Raw genomic sequence first — 14,252 nt, 5'->3', positions numbered from 1 at the left:
TAAAAGTGAAAGGAATAAATTAGTTTGTGCACAAATTTGTTTTCATCCCTAGTGAGCATTTCTCCTTTGCCAAGATAATCCATCCACCTGACAGGTGTGGCATATCAAGAAGCTGATTAAACAACATGATCATTACACAGGTGCACCTTGAGCTGGGGACAATAAAAGGCCACTCTAAAATGTGCAGTTTGGGTCACACAACACAATGCCACAGATGTATCAAGTTGAGGGACTGTGTCATTTGCATGCTGATTGCAGGACTGTCCACAGAGCTGTTGCAGGAGAATTTAATGTTCATTTCTATCCTATAAGCCACCTCCAACGACGTTTTAGAGAATTTGGCAGTACGTTCAACCAGCCTGACAACTGCAGACTAGGTGTAACCCCGCCAGCCCAGGACCTTCGCATCCGGCTTCTTCACCTGCGGGATCGTCTGAGACCAGCCACCCAGACAGCTGATGAAACTGAGGGGTTTTTCTGTCTGTAATAAAGCTCTTTTGTGGGGAAAAACGTATTCTGATTGCCTGGGCCTGGCTCCCATGCGGGTGCCCAGGCCCACCCATGGCTACGCCCCTGCCAAGTCAAGTGAAATCCATCATTAAGGCCTACTGAATTTAACTCATTTGACTGAGTTCCTTATATGAGCTGAAAGTAGTTGAAAAACATATTTGAAATTGTTACAGGTTGCGTTTATATTTTTGTTCCATATAGTTGGGAACAGATTTTCGATGTCCCAATACCATGGCATCGGGTATATGAACTGATATACAAAACAACAATTGATGCTTCAATTAGTTATTTTCAATTTAAGCTATTATATAAAATTCTCGCTTCAAAAAGAATGCTCAGTATATGAGGTATTCAACATTCAGACCGGTACAGACTCTGCCATACAGAAACAGAATCAATAGAGCATCTCTTTTGGTACTGTCCACGGGTGGCTTCTTTTTGGAGTCAGGTCCAGGAATGGTTGTTATGCCATAATATCAGGGTGCAGTTGGACCTGCAAACAGTATTGCTGGGGTATTTGAAGGACCACAGTCAGTCAACAGGAAATATCATTGTGCTCTTGGGTAAAACATTTATTTTTGTGGCAATTTGGGCAGAAATGTTGCAATGGGGAGGTTCAAGTCACTAGTGAGACACCATGGGAGAATGGAGGGATGGATTGCGAGAGGAAATGGTAGAATGATGATTTATTAGAAAAGATGGGTTGATCAGTGGCTGTCTGAAGGGTGGAACTGGAATAATTACATACACAAATGTACAGTATAAATGTTTTAGGTTTTCCAATCAGGGGTCAGGATGGGGATGGGATTATTGTATGTTTTGTGTTTCGCTATTTATGATTTGTGGTTTGGTTTCATGCTGTGAGCAGTGTGTGCTGGTCCTGGTAGTTAAGGGTAGTTTCATGCTGTGAGCAGTGTGTGCTGGTCCTGGTAGTTAAGGGTAGTTTCATGCTGTGAGCAGTGTGTGCTGGTCCTGGTAGTTATGGGTAGTTTCATGCTGTGAGCGGTGTGTGCTGGTCCTGGTAGTTAAGGGTAGTTTCATGCTGTGAGCGGTGTGTGCTGGTCCTGGTAGTTAAGGGTAGTTTCATGCTGTGAGCGGTGTGTGCTGGTCCTGGTAGTTAAGGGTAGTTTCATGCTGTGAGCGGTGTGTGCTGGTCCTGGTAGTTAAGGGTAGTTTCATGCTGTGAGCGGTGTGTGCTGGTCCTGGTAGTTAAGGGTAGTTTCATGCTGTGAGCGGTGTGTGCTGGTCCTGGTAGTTAAGGGTAGTTTCATGCTGTGAGCGGTGTGTGCTGGTCCTGGTAGTTATGGGTAGTTTCATGCTGTGAGCGGTGTGTGCTGGTCCTGGTAGTTAAGGGTAGTTTCATGCTGTGAGCGGTGTGTGCTGGTCCTGGTAGTTAAGGGTAGTTTCATGCTGTGAGCGGTGTGTGCTGGTCCTGGTAGTTAAGGGTAGTTTCATGCTGTGAGCGGTGTGTGCTGGTCCTGGTAGTTAAGGGTAGTTTCATGCTGTGAGCGGTGTGTGCTGGCCCTGGTAGTTAAGGGTAGTTTCATGCTGTGAGCGGTGTGTGCTGGTCCTGGTAGTTAAGGGTAGTTTCATGCTGTGAGCGGTGTGTGCTGGCCCTGGTAGTTAAGGGTAGTTTCATGCTGTGAGCGGTGTGTGCTGGTCCTGGTAGTTAAGGGTAGTTTCATGCTGTGAGCGGTGTGTGCTGGTCCTGGTAGTTAAGGGTAGTTTCATGCTGTGAGCGGTGTGTGCTGGTCCTGGTAGTTAAGGGTAGTTTCATGCTGTGAGCGGTGTGTGCTGGTCCTGGTAGTTAAGGGTAGTTTCATGCTGTGAGCGGTGTGTGCTGGTCCTGGTAGTTAAGGGTAGTTTCATGCTGTGAGCGGTGTGTGCTGGTCCTGGTAGTTAAGGGTAGTTTCATGCTGTGAGCGGTGTGTGCTGGCCCTGGTAGTTAAAGGTAGTTTCATGCTGTGAGCAGTGTGTGCTGGTCCTGGTAGTTATGGGTGCGCTCGCTTCCATGCCCTCCCGGTTTGCAGTTGTGGCCTACTACCCAATGAGGCCTATGTCCTCGCAATGATCGGTGCTCATTTTACACATGCGCTGCACCATATCTCAAAGCGATATCAAATATCTTGGTTGTAAAAAAGTTGCTATAGAGCTGAATATTGAGAGTTGAGAAATAAATATTATGCCTACAGAAAGTTGAGACCCTTCTCTATTTGACAGGAACAAGGGGATGAAGCTTCCAAAGCTGTGTTTTCCCCGCAATTGCATTTTTAAATGTTATACAATCAGAATGCATTTTTCTCTCGAACCCATGGGGGGAGAGGAGTGGCTTGCTCATCATAGCAGCAGGCCCCAGCGAGGCCACGGGCACAGCGACAGGCAGACACTTTCATTACAGGAATCATGAGGATAATGCACTTTACTGTTTGAGCAAATCATGGTTTTAGCCACCCAAAAAATAGGATGTTTTGTAGAATGTAGAATGTGCTCTTTCTCAGTCTACAGGCACCCGTTCAGTTTTTTACGATCCATGATCGTGGCTGTCTAACTGATGACTACGTCGGAACAGGTCTATTTGCTGATGCCGCATTTTTTTACCTTGAATGTGAGTTTCTTTTTTTCCCATCCCTTCTCTTTCTCTCTTCATCTCCCTCCATCTCTCTCTCCCTCTCTGTCCATCCTAGTGATTTGGGGCAAACAGAGCCAGACCGACCTGCGAGCCCAGCATGGTTCGGGTAGTTATTAAACAGAGCACAGCAGGTATTTCACTCTCTTGATGGCCAGGCCAGAAAGCACTGAGAAACAGAGGGGCACCAAAAGTGTTTTATTTGTTGTTTGTTTGGTTTCTATCTCCCTTAGCCCCAGTGTGTAGCTGTCTGAATTCAGGCTGTGGGGCCCCGGGTGTATGTGCGGGCGTTGCATGTGTGTGTGTTTGAGGTTGATGGGGGCAAACCTTTTGATGGTCCCCCTCTTATTTGCATAACTGATTAGGCTCTAATCAAAAATGAAGCATCAATTCCCTTCCCCCTTAAAGGAGAGCCAGGTAAATGGAGGAGAGGAGCGAGGGATGAGGCGGCTTTATTACACAGCCATGGCACAGGAAGTGCTCTAAGAGGCTGTGACCTTGGAATTCACCGCCACCGCATCCTTCAGCTCTCATCAGCGGCAGGCACGTCAGACGCCAGAAATGGGGTGTGACAAAGACAACGAGACAATTGGCTGCTGTGAAGGTGAGAGGAGAGAGAGAGTCTACAGACAGAGACGCCATGATATTCACTTCAAGTGTTTCTTGTTTTGGGAACAGTCTCACACCAGGTCCATTTGAACCAGTAAAGAAGTGAAATAGAACTGTTATTGCCACATCATCCAATTGCTCTAAAATGGCTGTTTCTTAGAACTGGCTATGACAGTCAAAGGGGGAATGTAGCGGGAAAAAATAAAGAAAATACAAAAAGGCACGAATTGTAAACACCGTTGTCTCATCATCCTTATTGTTGCTTTATCAATGTGCACGCACACTTTACAATAGCCATAACACAGGAAACATTCATTCAAATCATTTCTGTATCAGGAGACGTGTGAGATGAGAAATAGGCCATGGTAAATGACCTCACACGCACGCATGCACACGCACACACACGCACACCTCCATTTGACCTCCTCTGAAGCTGTCTCCTGTGAGGATTGCGGGCAGTGCATCTCCTCTCATTTTCAACAGTCCATTTTTAACCTCCCAAGCAGAGTGAGCTTTATGCTAAATCCCCCGACGCTACAAGGAGGGGAAAAAAGGCTTTTCACCTTACATGTCCGATACCAAGGTTGTTTGGCACTACAGTATCTGAAAATCACAGGGAGAAAAAAGGGTCACATTGTGCCTGGTGCTGAGGCAAGATCATTTTACAGACAGAGCCAGCGAGTTAAAGGAAGGCAGCAAAGTTAACCTCAGAGCAATCAGACCTTTTAACAATGTAACACAGTGCCTGTGTACTAGCCAAACCAAGGCCTGGACTGACGACAGATAGCGCTAGGTCTGCTGGGGTCCCTCCAGCTAGAGGGTTTGTTCTTGCTTTTTGTCTTTTCATTTTATTTTTAACCTGTGTGAGTAGGAGGAGGAGGAGGGAGGGGGAGGAGAGAGGAGAGGAGGACGAAGAGGGAGGAGGAAGGAGAGGGAGTAGAGAGGGGAGGAGGAGGGAGGGGAGGGCTAGACAGCTAGACAGCTAGACAGTCAAAAAGCATTGAAAATTCCCCAAAAGATAGGATTTTTTCCCCAAATTTTAACCAATTTTCAGTGCGGCCCTCCAGACCTTGTTGAAGACCCTGGGGAAAAATGAGTTTGACACCCCTGTTTTAATCCCTTTCCCCTGCTATAGTCATAGTGCTAGATGATTTCACCAGCACCTCGCCAATTTACACCCATTCCTTATTAATTCCCTCCATTCATTTATTCATCTGTTTCAGTAATATTCCGTCTGAACTTGGGTGTTTGCGACTCCGTTTGACACGTATTCACACTGCCACTGAAGAGTACACCGAGATGATGTGATTATAGAGACAACAACCTGCTGCAATACTGTACTGATGTTCTCCACTCCATACTCAACAGACGTTTGACATTGCTCACAGATGCAGTGGGTTCTTGCATCTTCGTATGAGCATGGGGATAAGGCCACAAGATCAACAGCCACAGACCACAATCAAAATGTAATATTTCAGACAATTGAAGTTACATCGACAAAGATCCCATGTCATCATCAGTAGAGTACACTGGTGTATCATACTGTATCTAAACAAACATTAGCTGACTCCTATTTGAAGAATAGGTTTCAACTATTAAATTGACCATGCATAAAAAAAAAACTCCACATTGAAACACTGCTTGTTCCCCTCCTGTACATGTGTATATGAATTCCCTGCAGGCTGGATAATCGTGGACCATCTCGCCATGGCAGTCCCTAGCATGGTGACAGTTACTCTCTCCCACTGGCACCATGCCAATCTGGGTATAGTGATACCAAGCGGCAGAGAGGACACAGGCCACTCATAACATGTTGAAATAAGGCATGAAATCAAGCCTGAACAGTGGATCACCGTCAAGTGCTGTTGGCACATTTTAGGCTCAACCCTGACATTTCCCATTGTAGAGATCTTTAGAGGGAAGTGAATGGTGAAATAACTGCATAATGTTACCTTATCTAATCACATTTGGCGGATTGGATTTTTCCACAGTATAATAGCTGGCAGAGTGATGATGCGGTGAGTGGGTGCCAGGAAGGAATTCATCCCTTACTGAAGCCATTTGGGTTACAGAGAGTGACATGGCATTGCAACATCACATAATCATTCTCAGGAACACAGCTGAGATCAGACAGAGAACACTGTGTGTGAGATTTGATTTGTTTGTTTGTGTGCCAAACTCTGTATGTGTGGGGGGGGAGTGGGTTCTGCATGTGAGCCAACAGGGGGTCCATTACCCCACCCCAGCAGGCAGGCAGAGAAGCACACAGTGCCTAACAAGATGGAACTTACCAGGGAATTGGTAGCTGTAGCTCGGGGCAAAACCAGTGTATCCACGGCCATACGTTGCTACAATGTTTGGGTAACCTAGGGGGGAGAGAGAGAGGACAATCAGGAGTTGTGTTAAACCATCTTGGCCTCCCATCACTTTAGACACACACACACACACACCACACACACACACAACCCTGCTGCTGACACTAGACAGCACGTGAGTCATGAGGCTCAGTTTTAGCTGATGAGCATCAGAAGTGTCCCAGTCTCAGCCTGTCATGCTCTCCAGCCTCCTCCTCCCAGATGTCCCCTCATCCCCCCCGCAGGCTCCCAGGGTTATACGGCAACAGGGTGTCTGGATCGGTCCAGGTTTTTTGTCCCCTCTACACTGTTATTGATGGATAACCTTTCTTTTAGAGCCCCGGCTAATCGATCATGAACGACACGGTGCTGCAAAACAATGAGTGGATGAGATTTGTGCAAGGACATTATGGATTAGAGAGACGCGGGGTCTTTCTGAGGTGTGAGGCTACCACGGTGCACGGCGGGCAGCAATACCCACAGAGATACCACAGACGGAACAGGCGAGGGGAAATATGATTGAGTGATTGTAAAAAGCCACTCCAAAAGTGGCAAAAAAGAAACTGAGTCTGCTATTTGGGAATATACTTGCAATCTGTTAAATTGTGCCATCTTCGCTGAGGCAGAAGTGCTCCTTTAGCTCCCCCAGTCTCTTATTTCATGGCTTCCGATAGCTGTTTCAAGGGTGTGTGTGTGTGTGTGTGTGTGTGTGTGTGTGTGTGTGTGTGTGTGTGTGTGTGTGTGTGTGTGTGTGTGTGTGTGTGTGTGAGTGAGTGAGTGAGTGAGTGAGTGAGTGAGTGAGTGAGTGAGTGTTAAAAAAACACCACATCAGCCTCGAGTGGCGAAGTGGTCTAAGGCACTGCATCGCAGTGCTAGCTGTGCCACTAGAGATCCTGGTTCGAGTCCAGGCTCTGTCGAAGCCGGCCGCGACCAGGAGATCTATGGGGCAGCATACAATTGGCCCAGCGCCGTCCGGGTTAGGGGAGGATTTGGCCAGCAGGGAAGTTCCTGTCCCATCGTGCACTAGTGACTCCTGTGGAGGGCCGGGCGCAATGCACGCCAGCTGTACGGTGTTTCCTCCGACACATTGTCGTGGCTGTCTTCCAGGTTAAGCGGGCTCTGTGTCAAGAAGCAGTGCGACTTAGCTGGGTTGTGTTTTGGAGGACGCATGGCTCTCGACCTTCACTTCTCCTGAGCCCATACGGGAGTTGCAGTGATGGGACAAGACTGTAACTTCCAATTGGATACCACGAAATTGGGGAGAAAAAGGGGTAAAAACACATCAGCAGTGTTTGCCATACTGGATTCGTTGGAGCACATCCTGGTCATGATGGAAGATAAGAGGGAAATAAAGTGGGATAGGACCCAACACATGCTGCCCTTGTATGGTTGCCAGATTGGAGACAGGAGCTGTCACAGTCCAACTGGGTCTCATTGGACACTTGAAGGCAGATGAGCTGTTGTTTAAATCCTGCTACAGAACCCTATCACTGCTCAGAAACAACAACAGCAGTTTACTTGCACATTTTGTGCATTTGTATATGTTTGTGTGAGAGAGAGACAGATAGAGATAGTAAGAGAGAGACACACAGAAAGAGAGAGAGTATTGGAGGTAAATGCAATGTAGTGGTTATTATGAGGTTCTGACACACACTGGACTTGATAACATTTATAATGAAAATATTGTTCAAACAGCTCAAGCTGAGTGGCCTCATTTCCTCCATCCCAGACCTGGTTTCTTTCTCACTGGCCCAGAGAGTTACTGGACTGAAATTGGCACTTACTGAACACAGTGAGCTTCTGACAACATCTATACATTTAAATACTGAACGTGTTCCATTTTTTTTTTGTGAGGATATTTAAAGAAGGCTATAAAGCTTCTTTGAAGGAAATCCTTCAAGACTGTTGGAAAAGCATTCCAGGTGAAGCTGTTTGAGAGAATTCCAAGAATGTGCAAAGCTGTCATCAAGGCAAAGGGTGGCTACTTTGAAGAATCTATTTGTTTAACACTTTTTAGCCTTCCCTGTGGCTCAGTTGGTAGAGCATGGTGTTTGCAACGCCAGGGTTGTGGGTTCGATTCCCACGGGGGGCCAGTACGGAAAAATAAAAAAAATGTATGCATTCACTACTGTAAGTCGCTCTGGATAAGAGCGTCTGCTAAATGACTAAAATGTAAATGTAAAATGTTTACTACATGATTCCATATGTGTTATTTCATAGTTTTGATGTCTTCACTATTATTCTACAATGTAGAATATAGTAAAAATAAAGAAAAACCCTGGAATGAGTAGGTGTGTCCAAACTTTTTAATGGTACTGCATATTTAGTCATTTTCACTTTCTTAGCTAGCAAATGCAGCTAGCTAGTTTAGCCTACTCAAACACCTGGCTCAAACAGAGGGATGCTATGTTAGCTAGCACGCTATGACTTTCCAACACAACACTGTAACTCTTCCAAGTCAAGGTAAGCTTTTGGTTTTACAAATGTATTGCCACCGGGGCCCGCAGTGTAAACTGCTTACTGACTATACACTGTAACGTTACTGCATGATTGTAGCGGGTTTACTAACGTTTGTTCTATTAGCTATGTTGACTATGATGTTACTTTAGCTAATATGGGGACAACGATGTAGGCTGTGTGTAGCGGTTATGATATGGTTTGGCTTGGAAAGTTTGTTTCACCTGGTCACATACAGCTGATGTGTTGTGCGTTGAAGTCACAAGCAAAGGGAAAAAGTGAGAGAAGGAGAGCGCATAGATGCGAGAAGGTGAACTGTGTTTACGTGTGATCATTGGTGTATTCATTCGGCTGATTCTATTAAAACTTTTCTTAAATGGAGATAAACATACCTGAATTTGTCTAATAGAAGCTCTCGTTTGCAACTGTTGGACTAATGATTATACCCTATATCAGCTAGATGCAGGCAAGAGTGTGCAAAGTGGTATTGAATGTGTCACTGTTTGTCACCTCAATTTTTGCTCTCGACCTGTGTGCACCTACGTTACAAACTTTCATTAATAGGCTAGGTCATAGCAACCTCATGACAGGTATAAGGAAAATTTGAGTATCACGTAGTAGCCTTTAACCTATCAATGTTACATTGAACTGGGTGAATGGAATATGTATGACAGTCATCCAATATGCTGTAATAGAAAAAAGGCCATGCTCATACATTTACATTTTTTTATTAAAAGCGTCCTCCCTTTAAAGAGGTAGCAGAGAAAGAGAGAGAGTGTGTGTGTGTGTTTGGTGGGGCTCTATTGACAGTGGGTGATTAACACAGAGAAAAGCCAGCACCTTGGGATTCGAGTGTGTGTGTGTGTGTGTGTGTGTGTGTGTGCGTGCGTGCGTGCGTGTGTGTGTGTGCGTGTTGCGGGTAGCCATGCCTCGTCAGCAGAACAAACAACAGCCCAGCTAGGGCTATGGCGGTCATGAAATTATGTCAGCCGGTAACTGTCATGCAGCCTCAAGGTTTGTACTTAACTAAGTCCATCAGTGCTTGCTGTTGTCTGCATGAACACAGACACCGGCATTAACACACACATTTGCAAGCACTCACGCACCCGCTTAGTCATATTCCATTGTCTCTAGAGACATACATATGTACACATTAACACATTCACTCACACACACTTTAATTCTCTCCAACTCAGCTCTGCTGTCTGCATATGATAGGCTACTTATGAATTACACAGCCAAATGAATGACCTAGAACACAGCTAGACAGGCCTGCATAATCAAACAAACACACACAGATGCTCCGCCCTTTAAATTAACACACATTTACTCCTCAGTCATCACATCCTTGTTGTATAAATTGGAAACCAACAATGATAAACTGTGAGACATAAGAGTCTGTCTCACAGACATTTTTTCCGGTGGTTGAACAAGCTCTTTGCGCAACAATAGAGTTGGGCTGATATGAGAAGAGTGTGTGTGTGTGTGTGTGCTTCGCCCTGCCTAACACTAGCAGGTGAGATGATCACCGTGTGCTTCTGCTTTCCTCCAGGAGGCGGAGCTAGGCTAGACAAAGACATCCAGACAAGGGGCTCAACATGAGGGGATGGAGACAGAAACAGGAGAGGAGAGGAGAGGGGGGGGGGTGGTCTGGCTGTCAAGACAAGGCATGGAGTAGGCAGTGGCCTATAAGAACGTGTGCCGGCATGCATGAACGCACACACACACACACACACACACACACACACACACACACACACACACACACACACACACACACACACACACACACAGCAGATAGGAAGTGATTCGTCTGACAATTGTTCTGGGGTGGGCTCCTCTCAGTCTCTCCTCTCCTGTCCTCCATATCTCTCTGTATATACCTCCAGAAGTAAAGGCTGTCACTGTATCTAGCCCCACTGGCTGCCTCAGAGCCCATGTATTAATATGCATACTAATACACCTATTTTATGGCTCAACAGTTCAGATTCACTTTAAAACCAATTATGCATCTGGTAAAGCCGTACTCTGCGCAGGGCTTTAAATGTGCATTAATTTCAGGAAACATACATTCAGGCTCTAACGCAATAAAGATAAATGGCTCGATTAGGTGTGGTAAACAAAGAAGCGAACAGAAGGGGGGGGGGGTTAATGAGATTTAGGCACGTAAGGAATTGGGGTTCCTTAAATAATAAGCCTTGTTGATTTTTGTATGCAAATTAGCGAACAGAATGTTTCGCTGTCCTGCTTTTCCAATTTCATTTAGATAACAAGTGTCGAAGAGAACTTGGCAGTTCAGTTCATAGTCCCTCTCTCTCCATCTTTTCCTTTACTGCTCCTCACACTTCTCTTCTCCTCCTCTCCTCTTCTATGCACTCTTTCCATTCGGTCCACATTTTGCCAAGTTGATCAATCTGAATAAGTTCACCAGATTGTTGTGGAGTGTCTTCATATCAGTCTAAAACAGGGCTCTTCAACCCTGTTCCTGGAGATATGCCCTCCTGTAGGTTTAATCTTCAAACCTGTTCCTGGAGAGCTACCCTCCAGTAGGTTTAATCTTCAACCCTGTTCCTGGAGAGCTCCCCTCTTGTAGGTTTACTCCTCAATCCTGTTCCTGGAGAGCTACCCTCCTGTAGGTTTACTCTTCAAACCTGTTCCTGGAGAGATAACCTCCTGTAGGTTTCTCTTCAACCCTGTTCCTGAAGAGCTATCCTCCTGTAGGTTTACTCCTCAACCCTGTTCCTGGAGAGATAACCTCCTGTAGGTTTACTCTTCAACCCTGTTCCCGAAGAGCTACCCTCCTGTAGGTTTGCACTCCAATCCTGTTCCTGGAGAGATACCCTCCTGTAGGTTTTCTCTTCAACCCTGTTCCTGAAGAACTACCCTCCTGTAGGTTTTCACTCCAACCCTGTTCCTGGAGAGCTACCCTCCTGTAGGTTTACTCTTCAACCCTGTTCCTGAAGAGCTACTGTCCTGTAGGTTTACTCTTCAACCATGTTCCTGAAGAGCTACCCTCCTGTAGGTTTACTCTTCAACCCTGTTCCTGAAGAGCTACCCTCCTGTAGGTTTTCTCTTCAACCCCAGTTAGAACTAACCTGATTCAACTTATCATCCAGCTAATTATTACAATCAGGTGCGCTAAATTAGAGTTGGAGGAAGAGGGTTGGAGAACCCTGCCCTAAAACATGTCTGTTGATAGGGCATTGACACTGCCACCTGTAGAGCAACTTGACACAACTCTGCAAAACCAACCAGGCTGAGTTAGAACAGAAGCTAGAGGTTTGTGGTGGTGAAGTTGGAGAATGAATGATGTTGATGAAGATGAACTATAGTAGGAGACAAGCCCTCCTCTCCTCTCATCCCCCCAACAGATGAAACCATGTGATATCCATACCCTATTATTCAGCAATCTTGAGGTCTGGCAGATGAAATCATAAATTCATAATTTAACATTACTTCAATTTTCCTCTTCATTTACTTCTGTAATCCATAGCCCTGCTTGGATGAATTTGGGGGCTGGGAGAATGGGGGTTTGGGGCAGTGGGTGTGGTAACGAGACTGTCTGAATATCAATAGAATATTTCACGCAAGCCCCTATGAGGATGCTTCATCAAGCCAAATTACGGGCAGGGCGACCTATCCTGCAGCTTCCATTAGCCGTCATTCAGATTCAGCACCCAGCATCAAACGATTTATTTGCTTCAGTTACTTTGAGCAGACGATCAATCTAACAGTAATTATCTCTTGTCACTAACACTGGGCTGAACCTCTGAGAAGATAGGGAGAAGGGAGGAGGGAGAAGGGAGCTGGAAGGGAGGGGGTAGAGCAGGGTGGGGGAGCCTTCACAAAATCCTTGTTTCCTGTCTTTGACGGAAGAGTCTCCAGCATTTCCTTGAATGAGCTCTAGTCTAGCAGATGTTTGTAAGTGGCAGCGAACTTGTAGGAGCCATTTGACTGTATTTCCCCTTGCCTTCTTAATCCTTCATAGTGATTTGGGGAGCATGTCCTTTTTGTTACATTCCTTTACATAGTAAGTGGCTGAGAGTCTCAATGTCAGGCAGAAATCACTAGCACATCAGAGTCAGAATCAGGATTGGTATCAGAGTTGGTGTTGGTATCAGACAGTGTGAGAGGACATGTCAGCGGTGGAGGGAGACACAGTTAGTCATTGTCAGTCAGAGTGCCCTTCCTGTCCTGCCAAAGCATTAGAAACCATGGTAATGTCAAAGTCTTGGAAAGGGTCACTTTGGAAAAGGTAGTGGGCTACATTTGCTAATTGTCATATTGTGTTTTGTCAATATTACCGTATGTCTTACACCAATTCAAGTGTACTCACTCAGCATGCCCATCCCCAGCATGAAGGCGTCCATGGTGTAGGGCAGGCCCCTGGCCCTGCCTCGCGTACCCGGCGGGAACATCACCTCCTTGGGCTGAGCCTTCTTGCATTCTACCTGTGGACAGGACACAACCAGATGCACATCAATGACAAGGCCTCTCACAGTACACAGGATGAACATAGACAATACATACAGTTGAAGTCAGAAGTTTACATACACTCAGGTTGGAGACATTAAAATTTGTTTTTCAACCACACCACAAATTTCTTGTTAACCTGTTGGGGCTAGGGGGCAGTATTTGCACGGCCGGATAAAAAACGTACCCGATTTAATCTGGTTACTACTCCTGTCCAGTAACTATAATATGCATATAATTATTGGCTTTGGATAGAAAACACCCTAAAGTTTCTAAAACTGTTTGAATGGTGTCTGTGAGTATAACAGAACTCATTTGGCAGGCCAAAACCTGAGAAGATTCTGTACAGGAAGTGGCCTGTCTGACCATTTCTTGCCCTCCTTGATCATCTCTAACAAAAACAGGGGATCTCTGGCATGACGTGACACTTCCTACGGCTCCCATAGGCTCTCAGAACCCGGGAAAAAGCTGAATGACGTAATTCAAGGCCCAGGCTGAAACACACTAGCGCGTTTGGCAATTGCTCTATCAGAGGGCCATCAGACTGAGGCTCGTGCATGAGGGGATAGCATGCTTTTACTTTCACTCTCTTTGTAATAAAAAACTATTTCCCGGTCGGAATATTATCGCTTTTTTACGAGAAAAATGGCATAAAAATTGATTTTAAACAGCGGTTGACATGCTTCGAAGTACGGTAATGGAATATTTAGACATTTTTTTGTCACGAAATGCGTCGTGCTCGTAACCCTTATTTACCCTTTCGGATAGTGTCTTGAACGCACGAACAAAACGCCGCTATTTTGATATAACAATGGATTATTTGGGACCAAACCAACATTTGTTATTGAAGTAGAAGTCCTGGGAGTGCATTCTGACGAAGACAGCAAAGATAATAACATTTTTCTTATAGTAAATCTGACTTTGGTGAGTGCTAAACTTGCTGGGTGTCTAAATAGTGATGCCGGGCTTATCTACTTAGAATATTGCAAAATGTGCTTTCACCGAAAAGCTATTTTAAAATCGGACATATCGAGTGCATAGAGGAGTTCTGTATCTATAATTCTTAAAATAATTGTTATGTTTTTTGTGAACGTTTATCGTGAGTAATTTAGTAAATTCACCGGAAGTGTTCGGTGGGAATGCTAGTCACATGCTAGTCACCTGCTAATGTAAAAAGCTGGTTTTTGATATAAATATGAACTTGATTGAACAGACATGCATGT

General features: G+C 45.3%; 1 protein-coding gene across 12 annotated transcripts in view; it reads right to left on the bottom strand.

Annotated features, from left to right (window-relative positions):
* LOC115163590 (RNA-binding protein Musashi homolog 2-like) overlaps positions 1 to 14,252 on the bottom strand; it is a 338,641-nt gene that overhangs the window by 74,932 nt on the left and 249,457 nt on the right. For all 12 annotated transcript variants that reach the window (XM_029715600.1, XM_029715603.1, XM_029715604.1 and 9 more), the window contains exons 9-10: positions 12,893 to 13,007; positions 6,037 to 6,111 (exon numbers count right to left, since the gene is read on the bottom strand). In XM_029715600.1, the coding sequence (XP_029571460.1) occupies positions 6,037 to 6,111; positions 12,893 to 13,007 (190 nt within the window). The remainder of the gene's footprint in view (positions 1 to 6,036; positions 6,112 to 12,892; positions 13,008 to 14,252) is intronic.

This window comes from Salmo trutta, chromosome 26 (genome assembly GCF_901001165.1).
Source record: "Salmo trutta chromosome 26, fSalTru1.1, whole genome shotgun sequence".
Classification (NCBI taxonomy): Eukaryota; Metazoa; Chordata; class Actinopteri; order Salmoniformes; family Salmonidae; genus Salmo; species Salmo trutta.
Note: the sequence above shows the minus strand (reverse complement) of the source record. Positions and strands in the feature narration are given on the sequence as shown.